Source organism: Mauremys reevesii, linkage group 6, assembly GCF_016161935.1.
Source record: "Mauremys reevesii isolate NIE-2019 linkage group 6, ASM1616193v1, whole genome shotgun sequence".
Lineage (NCBI taxonomy): Eukaryota > Metazoa > Chordata > Testudines > Geoemydidae > Mauremys > Mauremys reevesii.
Genome location: NC_052628.1, coordinates 85534877 through 85551512, shown reverse-complemented (window position 1 = coordinate 85551512; position 16636 = coordinate 85534877). Strand labels below are relative to the sequence as shown.

General features: G+C 37.7%; 1 protein-coding gene across 8 annotated transcripts in view; it reads right to left on the bottom strand.

Annotated features, from left to right (window-relative positions):
- Positions 1-1702: 1702 nt before the first annotated feature.
- Positions 1703-16636, bottom strand: part of AGTPBP1 (ATP/GTP binding carboxypeptidase 1) — a 127351-nt gene continuing 112417 nt past the window's right edge. For all 8 annotated transcript variants that reach the window (XM_039543046.1, XM_039543045.1, XM_039543047.1 and 5 more), the window contains one exon: positions 1703-2418. In XM_039543046.1, coding sequence (XP_039398980.1) covers positions 2241-2418 — 178 coding nt within the window. In that variant the 3' untranslated portion in view covers positions 1703-2240. The remainder of the gene's footprint in view (positions 2419-16636) is intronic.

The window sequence follows — 16636 nt, the reverse complement described above, 5'->3', positions numbered from 1 at the left end:
TATATAAAACATGCTCTTGAAATTCTCATGCACAATGGATTCAAGGTTCAGTCAGCCTCTCAAAACCTAGATTGAAACGAAACATTGTTGTGTTTACATTTCAGACTTGTATTTAAGTATCGGTTTGTAACAAATACCCTGAATAAATATTTATTCAGTAATCAGTCATAACTTCTTTTGTCTCATCTTCCAGAACCACTAGTCCAAACAGAGCTTATACACACTTACTTGGGATGAGCATTAAGGATACTGCACTATTGAGACCATGGAGTTCTTTACATTTCATTAATACATTCCTAACGTGTTGAAATTCCTAACGTGTTGAAATCTATATTACTACTAAAACAACGAGGAGTCCAGTGGCACCTTAAAGACTAACAGATTTATTTGGGCATAAGCATCCATGCATCTGAAGAAGTCGTTTTTTTACCCACAAAAGCTTATGCCCAAATAAATCTGTTAGTCTTTAAGGTGCCATCGGACTCCTTGTTGTTTTTGTGGCTACAGATTAACACGGCTGCCCTTCTGATACTATATTACTACTAAGTCAATCTACACAGAGATGCTGATTAACTTGCTGTGTTAATACAGCAAGTTAATTTAAGTGAATTTATTACTTATGAAAGGTGCTAGAGTAAGAGTTCTGGAGACTGAAGGACTATTTATACACAGAACAGGTACAACACAATGGGAGCAATATGACCTTCCCTACACTGTCCTGCTAATATGTCTCAATCCTGACCTAGAGGAATGACCTCTAGGTGGTATGAGGGGATAAGAGAGTACCAGGTTTAGTGCCTGGTTTCTCTTGTTATTGCCAAAAATGCCAGTTGTGATGGTCACTTTGCTGTCTGAACACCTGCTCACCAGGGAGTGGACTGAACCTGCCTACTCATCCAATATAGGTCACAGAACAATTAAGATGGTCAGTCCTTAAAAAGAAAAACTTGGAGGAGAATGTATATAGGTGGTTCTATCATTCCCTTTCTTCTCCCAGCTGATCATTTAATTTTTTTTAAAAATTTAAGCATAAGAGCACGCCCATTACTATTTCAAGGGCAAATATGCCAACATTTCTCTCCTCTACCCCAGTTTCAAAATCAAGATGGCACAGACTGTTGCTACTTCAGCTTCACATTAAATCTTATTCTAAGCAAAAATGGAGCAGTAGAGGTGGAGGGGAGGTGCAAAAAGACTTTGTTCATTCCCAGAACATGACAATCTGACTCACAGGAAGACTCTAAACCAAAATGGATACCACCTTTCCCCTTAAAAACATGCCCAGAATGAACTGAACTCATTTTGACAATACAAGAATTTGACAAGAATATTAAATAAGAAAAGTTGTTAACAAATAGGTAGCAAAATATACAGACAGTATACACATTTAGCCAATTCTTGTCACTGAGTAAACTTGTTTCCAAAGCTAAAAATTAACTGATTGTGGAGATGAACACCTCTCTCTTCACCTGAGATGCTGTGTTTCAGGGAAGAGTTTTATGCAAACATAAACGTTGTAGTAGGTGCAGGTGCAGTAGCCACCATAAAATGCTTCTGACTAGTGGACTAACAGCCATCTTGCAAGAATAAATTATTCTTTTAAAAAAGGTAATTTAGATCATTGTATATTTTAAATCATGGCTGCTGTAAAGCTATATAACCTCAGTGTATTAAAGGATCAAGAAACAAGCGCAACAATTGATCAAATTTTCATTTTTGTTTAATTTAGTAACTGTAGAATGAAACGGTTTCAAAGCAAGCTCTCCATTACTTCAAACAATCAAACATTTAACATAATTCTGAAGAAAAACTTCAACCTCAATAAAAACACAAATTAATAAAAACCCTGTACATATGTATTTTTCAGGAAGAAACTCAAAGGTTTGTTAAGGAATTTTAATATTAATTTCTGTACCTGACACACTACAATTTATAATCCATTGGTTGGTGATTATAGGGGGTTAAGGACACAAAAAGCCATGCAACAATACTTGGTAGAAAATGAAATAGTAAAGCAATTGTTTGATATATTCAGTGCCAAATTAAGGCACTGAATTCCTTAAATAAAACAAATGCCAATATCATCATAAATCAGAAACACATTTATTGTCTTTCAGCTAAACTGGCTTCAATTACTTCTGTCTCTTTGAGCCATCCCTCTTGAAAGCCAGATACTTCCCTGTTTCCTGTCCACTAAAAACCAGGATATTCATTTTCTTCTTTGCGTCTACAAAGATGGCTCAAGGCAGGTGTGTCCTTGTCAGTTCTGAGTCAGAAAGCCCCTCTTCCTGAACAGAGGGTTCATAATCGCCTGCATTATCAGCCAATTCAATGTCTTGCTCATCATTACTCTCTGCACTGTAGTCAACTTCTTCAAGGAAGCGAGGCTCATCTTCATCCAGAACATATGTAGTGGGGCTGTAGTAAGACAACACACAATAGGTTGCATTAATCGCTTTCAAAGATTTAAATTCTGCTACAGTCAGTTGGACAATGTACTTCCTTATCTTGAGCTAAATGAATAATTCAAAATGATACGTGTTTTAATGTAAGAAAATCAGGCTAATAGGAATAATTAACTTGAATAATACATATAAACGGTGAGCCAAAATGATATTTATAAAGTTGACAAATTAATATCATAGACACACACTACATAGGATATACATGTAAATTATAAAAAAATTATACATAATTTAAAAGTCATTGAAATGGAGTTAGTTAGTTTTTTAGGTGCTGTTATATAACATACACACTATATACTAACTGTGATAGGGACTGAACAGATAAGAAAACACAGACCCTGCCCTTACGAGCTTTCAACTTTAGTGTTTTAAATTATAAGCTCATGTTCAGATTGTAAACTTATGTTTTAAGTACAAAAAAAGTTATTAATTAGTTTGAAAAATGTTACATAGAGCACTTTTGACTAGTTTATAAATGAAAATTCACGTACTAACAAAGCACGGTGTTAAGCCTTCTTTTATATGCAAAATTATCAAGGTTATTTGCAAATTGCTAAACTTTCTCATACTTTGCATAGATTCCTTTTTAAAAACCTCATCTTAAATCCTGCAGTTCACAGGCAGCAGTTAACTTTAACAAGCTGGGTAAGTAACTATGGGATATTCTAAATGGTTTCTACAGTAATGTGCTAAACTAATTTCTTCCAAGATTCTAAACAGGTTATCTACCATTAGAGTAAACCCAAGAAGACTGAAAATATGCCTTTTCACTACCTGAAAGTTTCCTATTATGAGAAAAAAAAGTGAATTTTTCATACCCAGCTTTATTATTCTCCCTTGGGACACAGGATAAAGCTATTTGCTTAAAAGCACTAAATGCTTCTAAATATTTCATAAGGTAAATAGCTCTGAGTTCAGAGGAGGTCCCAGAAAGGATCTGCAACTTATCCATTTTAATTCATAATCAAATCATACAGATTCCCCATTAGGTTTGTCAAATGTTTCTACATTGGAGGAGCTGGAACCTATAATAACCAGATACAACTCATAAAAACACAACAGGTGTGTTAGGAACACATAGGGTGCTCTGGGTTATTGTGTTAGGATCATTAAACAAAGCATTTCAAACAAAGTTATACATTTGAATTTTTACAAGTTTTTCTTGAGGTACACTATAGGATCTCTTGACAGTAGCTCTGCATTTAATTTCATTACTGTTTCCACTCTAAAGCTCTTTTAGAGAGTAAGCAAAGGACCATTTTAATCTTCAATGGGCTGAAATTTGGTGCAAGTATTTTTCACTGAGCTTATTCGCTGTCCCTTCAAACGAAGTGTGCAACTGACAGCTAAGATTCACATACTGGGAACATGACAAAAAACCTGGACTTCTTTTAGTTTAAAAAAAAGGTTTTAAAAAGTACTGAAAATCAAAGGCCTAACAAATTAAATTGGCACACAAAAAAGAGACTAGGCTACTGGATATTACATTTACGCTTAAAACATTTTCAGAATAAGGGTTAAGAGCTTATTGTGCTTACTAAATACCACAAAAAGAAATGCAATACAAAACTAAATGTGTCCAACAATTGTTATTTAATATTCTGGTAGCACCCACAGGTCCCAACTAGGGCCAAGGCTAATTATGCTAGATGTTGAACAAACATACACCGCTACCCCGATTTAATGCCACCTGATATAACATGAATTTGGATATAATGTGGTAAAGCAGTGCTCAGGGGGGAGGGGGATGCGTGCTCCAGTGGATCAAAGCAAGTTCAATATAACAGGTTTCACCTATAACGCAGTATGATTTTTTGGCTCCCAAGGACAGCGTTATATCGAGGTAGAGGTGTATATCGGGGTGTCTGCCCTAATTAGTTTACCTTCCAAAAAGACAAGCAACATATGAAGGGTTAAGGAGAAGGATACGATCAGGTACTTCGACTGGCACAAATAAACTTAGAAGGAGACTGTTATTCTAGTGCCTTTACATGAGGCTCACAAGGCACTTCACAGGCATTAATGAATTAAGTCTTCAAGGTATCCTCATTTTACAGATAGGGAAACTGAGGTACAACATTGCACTGAACATCTGTGGCAGAGCCAGTAACAGAAGCCAGATCTCCTGACTCCCCATCCCGTGATTTAACGACGCGACTGTATTCCTTCCTCTAGAAAATCATAATTCACCAACACCTAGTTCATTTGAAGGAAAACAGGTTGAAATTTTCATTCAACTCTTTGGAAAATTACTCCCTGCAAGAAACCACACTCAAAACACATCTCATCTCAACAAGTGTATAGACTATTCTGGGATTTCTGCTTTGGATCACCCAGATATTGATTTGCTAGGTTACACATACAAGGAGTTCCCACTGCAATTGCAGGATATTCTGTGTAATTCAATTCACAGGAAATGCAGCCATTAATTCTGAACACTGGCTCATTAACTCACAGTTTTGAGAACAAAGTTTAACAAAATTAATATTTGCAGTGCAAATGACATGTTTTTCTAGCCAGTGCTAGCATGAAATTAACGTATAAAAATGTATTACAATAGACACATAAAATTAATTTGTTTAGTTGCATATAACTTAGGACAACAGTGAACGCAATGGAGTCTTCTGCAAGAGATACTCTCTCCATAAGGTAAGTTTACTGTAGTTTTAAAAAATATTATTTTACACATACACAGTCCAGAACATGTTGCAACTGCCTTGATGATTATGCAGAGAACTGGACATTTCAACAAGCCACCTTCACTTCTAGGAGCTTACATTCTGTTTACCAAGTCACTGTTTACCAAGTGACAGACTATGTCCCAGTCTATATTCTGAATTCTGTGTTGCAATACACATACAAGAAAGTGTAAGATATACAGAAAATTAATGCTATTTTAACTCAGTTTTAGGTCAACAACTAGCAAGTAGTAGTAAGAACAAGTCAATACTGCAGCTCTGTCTCAAAAGAGGCAACAGGGAACATTTAGGTAAGCCAAGTTTTTAATCTTGATATGATCATCTTTTTAAAATCCAAGGAACGAAGCAAAATAATATAGTGCACCACATTAGACATTTGCAATTGCCGATCTGTGCTCAAATTTCAGGTTAGAAATGTAAGGGTAGTTTAATCTTTGATGAATTTTTTACTAATCATAAAACTATCAATACAATAATTATTTTTCTCCACTCAGGAGAAGTCCAGTACTAGAAGAGTTAATTTACAGGTCAGGATTAGCAAAGCTACATGGAGAAGCTTGCCTAAATATCTGCCCCTATTAAGTCTGGCTCTGAAATTATTTTCATTTTAACAAGTTTACCTGGCTCTCAATGCACCCACTGTGCTACTATTGCCCATTCACTTTCTACTGAAATCAATATATTAGGATGTGCTTATTTTGTCTACATGTTTCATTCCCTTCTGTAACCATCATAAAGGTATCCGAGGGTCTGGTACAGTTAACAGTCAACAGGCCATTCGATGGCTCTATTTCTGATGTAGTGAATTTATCATATCATCCTTTGATATTTGTTCTTCAAAATTCTTCTTAGCCCTCTTTAATCTGTATTTTAGAATGCATCTAACAACATTTAGACTCTACTCCACTGTTCTCACTTGTGCTGGATTTCTACATTTTTGGTGACTCAACACTTGAACTTTGCTGTTTAATCAATTTTGGTTTTTTAATATCATGACGTATCTTAGGACTCAATGTTTTTTAGCTGCCTTTCATGCTGATTCTGTGGATTTTAATTTCCTAACTTTTCCCTTGAGTTGTTTCTAATTAACATATTCAATAATCCCTCCTCCTCCATCATCTCTTGCTTTCCTTTTTGAAACAAAAAATTAATAATAAATTGGTTTATTATTATTAAGACTGGTGGATTGTCATGGATTCCACAACGTGTGTGCTTTCTTTAAAGTCACTGCTGTTCAAGTGACCCCTTTAAAATTTCTTTAGTGTTCAGATATTTTATTTAAATTTAATTTTACCCTTACAAGTGTGATGATAAACTTCTCAATGAAAACTAAGTGTAACTGATGAGTGTTGCAGGACTCAGACTCCCAAACAAATAGTGCTTTTCAAAAGTATACCCTTCCTTTATACAAAAATGTGTTTAGAGATGACAGGAAATCTAGAAAATCATGTATTTTTAAAATGCATAAAATGCTTTTTCAAAACAAGACCTACTGTAATTTTTCTAATAATTTTAGCAATATTTTATGTTATGTATTTTTCCAATTTGAATGAATGTTTTGGTACACTTCCCAATAAAAATACACTAATCTGTTTGAAAAAAGTTGTGATTTCCCCCCGCCCCAGCTAAAATGGCTATTTTTGCCACAACAAACTCATGATTTTTCCAGTTTTGTTTTTTTCCTGATACAAAACACCAGTCTCATTTTTCATTATTCAAATTCTTCAGTTGCAGGAGAAGTCAACCTTGAAGGAAGCAAAAATTTTCTATAACTGTTATTGAAACACACTTGCACCAGGATATTTACAGTGCTTTACAAGATGAGATTGAGATAGTTTCTGCCCAAAGACTGAAAGTTACACCAGCACATAGTATCAGTGAGAGACAGAAATATAACTGGCAAGGAACCAGTGATTGCTGCCAAAGGAGTTTTGACAGGGAAGTAAAAGTGGGAGGAGAGGAGTCAGGGAGTAGTGCAAAGGAACCAGCTTTCCGTGTCCTCAATTCCTTAGAATTTACCAAGAGATCTCTGGATATCCAAGCTCTTGGAAGGCCATGCTCCTACAGTAGCTACAAAATCCCCTCCCTTGGAGAAAATATCACTCATGGAACTCTGCTTACATCTACTTATGGAGTTCCCTTGAGTAATTCTCCCCTTCTATGGTTTTTCCTATGTGAGAAGGAAAGATCTAAAGGACAAATTTGAAAAGCAGTTAGGTGTCCAACTTCTATTCACAATCAAAAGGAGCCGGGTGCCATCAATCTTCCCACAAAGTGAGATGGGGATGTAGCATTTGAAGCTCTCCTTTCATTTCTAGAGCTTGTCTCTTCCTTGCCCCTTCCCAAAATTTCCTCTTTGTTAACTCTAATGAGAAAGTAATATGAGAAATCCTAAAGTTCAATCTGTGTCTGCTATAATTAAACCAAATCTATAAACTGAAAACACTGGATAACCTAGAACAGTGGTTCTCAACTTTTCCAGACTACTGTACCTCTTTCAGGAGTTACATTTGTCTTGCATACCCCCAGTTTCACCTCACTTAAAAATACTTGCTTACAAAATCAGACAAAAATACAAAAGTATCACAGCACACTATAACTGAACAATTGCTTATTTTTTCACTGGAATATAAATATTGTACTTACATTTCAGTATATGCTATATAGAGCAGTATAAACAAGTCATTGTCCGTATGAAATTTTTGTTTGTAATGACATTGCTAGTGCTTTTTATGTAGCCTGTTGTAAAACTAGGCAAATATCTAGATGAGTTGATGTACCTCCTGGAAGACCTCTGCGTACCCTTGGTTGAGAACCACTAACCTAGAACATACTGAGCGAGCTTTATAGAACTGAACAAGGCACCAGAAATTCTGAACAAGGTCAAGTCATCAGGCAAAGATAGATAATGCGAATAAATTCCACTAGTTATGACCAGAGTCATATGTTTTTGTTTCATTGCATTCATAGAGCCCATCAAACCTGTCAGCATCACAGCCATATTTCTTATTACAGGACCATTATTACATGTAGTCTAATGGTTTCTCTTTGGGGAAACTGGGGGAAAAGTACTGGAAAAAGTTCAAAATAATTAAAGGAAAATAAATTATTTAAGTGTTTAATTCATCGCCTAAAATGTTAAAGTGCATTACCAGAGGGAAATAAATCTAGTTATTGCTTTCTTTTTTGTAAATCAAACATACTGCTGACTCAGTTGAAAATGCTTTGGTTAACTTAAGGTAAGTACATCCAGATGTAATGAAAAACTGAAAAGTACTTTAAAATGTTGGCCTGTCCTCTTTCTCCCAAGCTAAGGAAAAGGAGGTCTTGTGTAATTACCTATACTATTTGTTTAATTAATTACACTGCTTCTGAATGCATATATCTTTCGTCTTTGAAAAAGGAGATTTTTTGTCGTCTCAGACATATTACATCAGCAACTTCAGAAAAGTATGTACAGTAACTGTTACCTTATTTACCACAAATATTCCAACTGGGACACTATGGCCTTGGACTATGTCCCAGGCACTGTAGGAGGAGGAGTTTATCTTGAACAGAAAGGTTTCTGGAGCTATAAGATTAACATTATTTCTTAGGACAACAGCAGCATGATTCTTGTATAGACAAGGGAAGTAATTCCACAACCTGCCTTTTGGAGGTAAATGGTTTTGTCTTGTATAACTTGTCATTTGATTAATCTTGTCCTTTGATGATACTCAAATGGAGAATCCAATATGCCTACCTACAAAATGCCACTAGGACTTGTATCCATGTTTCCATAATGCTTGATTGTAGTTCTCCAATCAACTATTCTGAGACACTCCAATGTAGCTGAAATCACCATAACTTTGTGATTATTATTATTATACTTACATTACAGTAGCATTTAGAGGTCAGGGTCCATTGTCCTAGGAACGATACAAATAAAGAGAGGCAGTCCTGCCCCAAAGAGAATTCTGTTTTACATTTCACCAGAAATGTAAAAATGTCCCAGATCAATTTATGACATTCCTGGTTGAGTTCCTGGTTGTCTGGATATCAGAAGCTAAGAGAGAATTCATGCTGAACTACACGTCTCTTTGAATGATCAGCTGTTGACTATCAGTGTTCGTCGTCTGGATGAAGGAGCCCCTGCTTCAACGGATCTGGTCTTTTCTGTAGGTCCAGTATGGGTTCCTTGGCTGTATAGGAAGTCCTGCCTTTTGGGCAGTAGAGAATTAAGAGGATTTCAACTCTCTCTGGTTTTCTCTTTTCTGTATCCTTTATGTGAATTGTCTTGAAAACAAATTCTTTTCTGCCCAGTGCATTACTTCCATTGCCACAAAGAAGCTTTGACCTCTGTTTACTTTCTGATTTTGGAAGGGATACAATATACATGCCTCAATCATAAACCAGCCTCTAAAGGGAAGCAGAATACTTCTCTGTGAGCACTGTAATAGCCCACTATTTGGCTTCTTATACCTTCTTCTGGCATAGATGGTACTGGCCAGCATCATAGGCAGGATACTAACTAATTGGATCACTGGCTTGATCCCATATGGCCATGTCAGAGAGAGAGTGTTTTGTCCAGACATACCACTGTCAATACTTTGTCCTCAGGAGAAGCTTTCGTAGAAGAAATCCACTCACAGGATGAAACCAGCAATCCTGCCCATTGGAGATAATTGTCTGTGGATGAGCATTGCCAGGAAATGACTGATGCAAGGAAGTTTTGGACCTATGCAAATCACATTGATTATAAAATTACAGTTTGAATCATCCTTGTTTTGACCCCTGGATGAGCAATGCATTGGGCCGAAGCTCTTCAGGATTTTAAACAACTGGTGGTTATTAATCCTTTTAAGCAGCTGTCCAGTTGTTACCCAGGGTTCTTTCAACCCAAAGCTCTTGCTAACTTTTACTCTGTGCGAGGTAGTGTCGGGAAATAAATCAGGGGAGACATGGCCGTCTGACCGATAGATGGCTGGCACAAACAGGACAATACAAGAGTGCTTTCACTTAAAGCTAAATTTTACTTAGTCTCAAGCACTTACACACGTCTGCAACAGGTTAGTAAAACACCCCCAACCCTTGATATTTACCAAAGCTGAGTGTGGCTCTCAAGTGACACAGCGGCAGGCTTCCAGTGGCCAAATTTTCCATCTGCCGGTTGGGACTGCAAGATGTATTCAGAGGGAGAGTCTAAACAAGTCCAACTACCTCAAACTTTTCCACCTTAATAGAATGACATGTCCCTTAAAGAAAACTTGATAAGTAAGCAGTTTCAACGGTCAAGCAAGAGGTTCCTTCTGATTATTGATTAACCAGGTGTGGGTTTTTCCAGAGTTTGCAGCCTTGAGGCCCCAATAGACATTCTTGGGGCATTTCCTGCTCTTCTAACACGCACGTATCAGCAACTTCAACATAATTCTTATCAGGAAGGACGCGGGTAAAACTACCCTTTCTGTGGCACCCAACCCCCCCTCCCCCCCTCCTACCTTAGTTAAGCTAAGCCTGCTGACTAGGCTGCTTTTAGTAATAAGCCATAGTGGTTTCAGGCACTTTACTGGTTTGCCAAAATCTCTCCATACACAGTTACAAATGTTTATTCCCCCTAGGGGCAGGGCACCAATTCGTATGTTGTCTATGCATGTGTGCATGGGTAATTTGCAACCTGTGGCTTGCTGTGACTACTACTAGCCACGTCTGAAGACTTTGGGTGTGGAGAGTAGATCAGAAAGAAGGGATTTTGAGCTCTCACATACGAATGCTCGTTTCATCATTGTAACGCAGAGAATTTGGTTTGGTAGAAAATGTAATTAGGTTTCCTTGGAAGCTTCTGCTCCAGATTTTTACCTCTGCTAAAGTAACAGTTCCTTCTTGGATACCCGGGTGCTTCATAGTGACCAATGGATTTTTATGCTGGCTTTCATAGAGGCCTCAACCCTCACTGTTATCTCAGCTACTAATTTCTCTACTGTTCCTCCAAACAGCTTCTCACTGTATGCTTATATACACAAGATATCAGAGGTGGTGTCTCTACAAAATCATGCATCAAATAATGTTTGAAAGGAAAGATATATTATTAATATTAATGAATTCCTGGCAAGCCACTGGCATGCTGTCCTGGAAAAGTCCGGCACAGAAAGTTTGTTGGGGGCAGTGTGTGTGTGTGTGTGGGGGGGGGGTGCTGAGGTGTTTGGTGCATGCGTGGTACTTCCCCTGGCTGTTTATACTCAACCGAGGAAGGGTATTGGTACAAATAGGTTGTCTGTAGAAGTAAGTTGCTAGATATCTCTAAGAACCTGAAAGGTTGCCTGCCTGATCCCACAGGCTAACTAGCACCCAAATAAGTACTTTAAGAGCAACCTAGTCCCACTTGGGGCTTTACTCAGGAGCCATTTTGAACATGGGAATGGATTTCTCACTTACTCTTCTCAAATCTCATAATGGTGTCGCTTCATGGGGACTGGAATCCTCATGTATCTCTGCTCTACTACCTGAAGTTCTCCCTATGCTTTAATGTGCACTCAAAGCCTGTGGAGTACAGAAGGGGTGGAGAGACAGGGAGACCCATTCCCACCTTTCCTGCACTGGAGGTGTGGTTCCTTAGGGGAGGGGAGAAGACCTGAGCTGCCAGTCCAACTCAGAGCCCTGTGCACTGGCAGTGCGAGGGTTGGCTGGCTATGTAATTCACCCTATGTAGAGCTGGTGAATGTCACTTCACATAGGGAATGCTGCTTCGATTCAGCGCAGTGCTTGCAGGGCAGTTCACATTGGCGGAGGGAGGCAGAGAACTCGAAGAGGGAAGGTGCTGAAGTGGCATATCTGGCTGACTGAAATGTCTGTGCTACCAAATACCCAACCCAGGAGAGGAATGATTGATTATAGGTCGCTAGTGCAGAAAAATGCAAATTAAAGTCAGAATACAAAATTGTTGGGAGAAATTGAATTGCCAACTTTTTCTACCAACAGCAGCAGAAAATCTGCGGGGCCTGGAATGAAGGGTGGAACTTACTCCTGGAGCCTTCAGAACAACACTGGACCTCCTCCCAGTTACATAGGCGGGTCATTAATGCATGAGTAATGAATGAGAAAAGCTGTACAGTAGAAATGAAACTGTTCCACTAATGCCTGATTTGAGATGTCACCAATGGCTTCTTGCAAAAGAGTGGAAAGATTTTAGGACTATGCTGTTTATGTGCAAGGATTAGGTCAAAATACCCCCTTATAAAAAGGGGCCCCACTTGGTTTTATGCCTTTATTCAGTGACATGACATATGTTACTTAAACAGTAATCAATGGTTTGAAAGTTTTTTTTTTAATCAGAGAGATATTCCCTGTACCTATGGGGATCTGATTCTGCTCCCACTGCTTTTAATGGAAACTTTGCCATTGAAATCAATGGAACTGGAACAGACTTAAAGGTATACACTGGTAGAACTGGTTATGACAAACAGGCAGAAGCCTTTAAAAACACACACAAACATTAATGAGCTTCAATGCAGCATTAAGACAGAAACAAGTTGTCAAAAGCCAGTCTATTCCACAAGTTAAAGGATGTTCCCACACATTTTATATCTCACACATGCACACAGGTTTATATGTGAAAGTAGTATATTTTGCACTTTTTAATACAATATGACTAAGTGAACATAATGGAAGCAACTTAACATTTAGAATTTCCCGACTTGAGTGCTAATGTTATATTAAGACAACATTTAATTTCCCATGACTTTTAAAGAAAAAGAATGAAAGAAGTGAGAAAAATCTGAAGTATTTGGCTTCAAGTTCCTTGATCCGAGGCATAATCTGAATGCTCCCCACTGTGGAAAAAATAAGATACTGAAGCACCATGCCCCAGTGGCACTAACAGAAGCATTCTTAACTAGCCACATTCTTTTCATGAAGAACCATTTGGCTGCAATGCTCACTCTCTCTACCAAGGCCCTTACATGGGGAATCCTAAATACGTTTTTGAAAGGTTCTTTGCAGATGCATCCAAATTCAAAATATTAGTTTAAAAGTGACAACCATTCTTCAAAGCTGGCTTGATTTTTGTCTTGTAGATGTCACTGAAAGACAAGCTACATTTGAAGTTTCTAGCCTCAGCCCTTTGCAAGTTATCAGAGAGCAAAATTTTCTGATTGAAATTTATGAGCAAAACGTATACTTTATTACCAAGTAGCTCAAAAACAAACCCACCTGATTTCACTTCAAATTCCGCAAATTTAAGGCAAAAATTTATGAGTAACTGAAAAGCAAGGTTAGAATGGAAATCAGAATTCAACCTTATAGCAGGTGTTTAGATTATGTTGTGTGCGTGCACACACACACACGCCAGAACTCTGCTGAGATGAGTTATACCAGAGAATTATTTCAAAAACAGTCAAGCATCAGAAAAGTAGTAATAATTCTTGCACAAATTTAATACACTATCAAAATCTATATGTTGAGTGATATAAAAAGGATAGAATGGAAAAGGTTCACAAAAGGGCAACAAAAGATAACCAAGGTTGTGGAATAGCTTACATATGAGGAGAGACTAAAAAGATTAGGGCTGCTCAGCTTAGAAAAGAAACAACTAAGGAGGAATATGACAGAGGTCTACAAAATCCTGAATGATATGGATAAAGTGAATAGAGATGCATTATTTACCTCTTCACACAATACAAAAGATCAGGAGTCACCTGAGGAAATTAACAGGCAACAGGCTTAATAGAAACAAGAGGAAGCACTTTTTCACACACAGCACAACTAACTTGTGAAACATATTTCCTTGGCATGCTGTGAGCACCAAAAGTATAACTGGGCTCAAAAAAGAACTAGTTAAGTTCATAGAGGATAGATCCATCAAATGGCTACTAATCTCATACTTGGGGAGACCCTAAAACTCTGGCTTACAGAAGTCAGGACTGGACAACACGGTGAATCACTCCATAATTGTCCTGTTCCATACACTTCCTCTGAAGCTCTAGTATGGGCCACAGTAGGAGATAGGAAACCGGAGAGGATGTATCATGATCTGACCCAGTATGGCAACTTTTATGTGCTTGTATTATCTTTTATAATTATTCTAGGAATACTGTTATTTCACAACAAACTATATATCCACCTTGTGTACATCATTTTACAGAATAGCTTACAATTTTGACTTTATTAGGATGGTTAAGAGAGGTTTTAAGCACCTCCCATGTGTTATTTCCCATCACACCATCTACATTTTCACTTTTATTCCCAACCTTTCAGTGATGTTAGCTGTCCCTCCCTCCAAGGCCAAATGCAACTGCTCTCACAGCTCATTAACGTTACTTCCCAAATTGTAGCTAGAGCTGTTGCATCAGAGAATGACAAGAGGTGTTCATTCCTCCCTACCTTCCTGCATTTAGGTCACTACAGACCTTTGTGAGGTGCTCCATCCCCATGGGAGAGACCAGCCTGTTACCTCCACAACATTGCAGATCCTTGCAACAATACTAGCTTTGTCTTCACTGCTACAAAATGTGTTTTTACTGTGAGATAACTAGGGGGTGATAGCTATCCTGCTGTAAATGCCTACTGGAGACATGGCACTGTAGTTTAACCAAGAGGCAAAATACATATCAACCCTGTGTGAAGGGTAGAGTGTCGACCTCCCCTGCTTGCCTCACAGAAAAACTACAGGGAGGGAGCTTGTTTCCACCGGGATTTTACAATGAGAACTATTGCACGTTAGTTATTGCACCGGAAGTAGCAATAACTCATCTTTTTTTTGTAGCAGCAAAGATTAGGCTCTGTCCGACATGGCAAAGTGGTAGACTAGGAGCAGCCAACCATCTGCTATGTTTCTTGCACTATCACTACACAGTCTCATTTTCCTAGTTGTATTTTGATTCAGTAATACAGATATTTGTTTTACAGAATACTGTAATAAATTGCTTTCCTCTGTAAAATTTACTGTGATCAACAGAAGCAGGATGACTGGCTGCTGACCTGGAAAAGTTGAGATAACACGTGTGACGTGGAAAGTGTTTAGCTAACAGATTACTATATTGTATTGTCTTCATCAAAAATTTGAAACACATACTCTTAATGTGACAGCAGCAACGTAAGAGGTGTTTACGAGTGGCTATTACTTAAAAATACAAAATCTCCAAACTCAAAATTCCCCTATCATAGGACCTATGTGGTTCCCCAGGTACACCGGGTGGCTGCCATAGTGGATACACAGATTTTTTTTTTTACTAAGAAAAGTAAGGATTGGTACATGCATTAAAAATCACAGTAATGTTTTCATACATTTGAAAATAGATAAGAGATCAAATTTGAGACCTAGAGGTGTTTGTTTTTAAAACGTGGGGTCTTCAGCGTTTTCATGGACTGTATTTATAATGGTTGTCAAGGACATGTAAAACACAGGATAGAGGCATTCTATTGTTTTTAATTGCATAAATCAAAATAAAGGGAACAAAGAGAAAAACAGAAACAGATGTAAATTGAGCCAACAATTTCTTGTAACTTTTTTTTAAGGATCAGTTTACTAAGTCTAAAAACAATGCGAATAACCACTTGAAGTTGTGTTACTCTCTTTACTGCAGAGAAACATACACCTGTTTTTAGGTAGAATGAAGGGTTCATAAAGGGCAGCTACACAATCCGGAAGCAGAATGGATTAAAAACAAACCACTCCACGCAGTGTCGGATAAACTAGTCCTATAATCCTAGGGTGACCAGATGTCCTGATTTTATAGGGACAGTCCCGATTTTTGGGTCTTTTTCTTATATAGACTCCTATTACCCCCAACCCTGTCCCGATTTTTCACATTTGCTGTCTGGTCACCCTACTACAACCCTGCCACATGCCTGTGAGGTCCCACAAGTTCTTATTTAATTAGCTGGGGAAAAAGGAACAGCTGGAATGCATTTAACATGGCAGATGTCCAACACTTCAATTCTATTGTCATTCTGGTGGGTGGCAATCCAGAGGCTATTTATGAATTATTAAAAATAGCCTGACAAACGTTATGCCAATGTAACTGAGGGTGTGACCTGTAGCCTCTGTGTAATTAAATCTTCCATGGTTACTAAAATTTCAAATATACAGTACTTCACTGCTTTTGTATGCATTCACAGAAAATGATTGACTTGAGTTTAACAATGATAGGTAAAGACATTATGAAGAATGGGAAGGAAACATTTTTGGTACCCATAGAAGGACCTGTGAAATACATCAGGAAGAGAAGAATTTCTTCACAAAAATCTTAGCAACAGTTATTTAGCTGCACTCTATGGCATAATAGATAACTTTTAAGCTGTTTCTTTTATCCACCTCTTCTTTTAAGCATAGTCTTCCACTATTTAAAAAAATTGAAGGAAATTTTTTTTTACTAGGGGAAAAAATGGTAATTTTTGAAAGGAGACATACTACAGACTCACTGTGATTTAGGTGATAAAGCACAGGGCAGGGAATTGGGGCCTCCCTTGTGGTATTATAAAATTGGCTGCGTGTGTTAT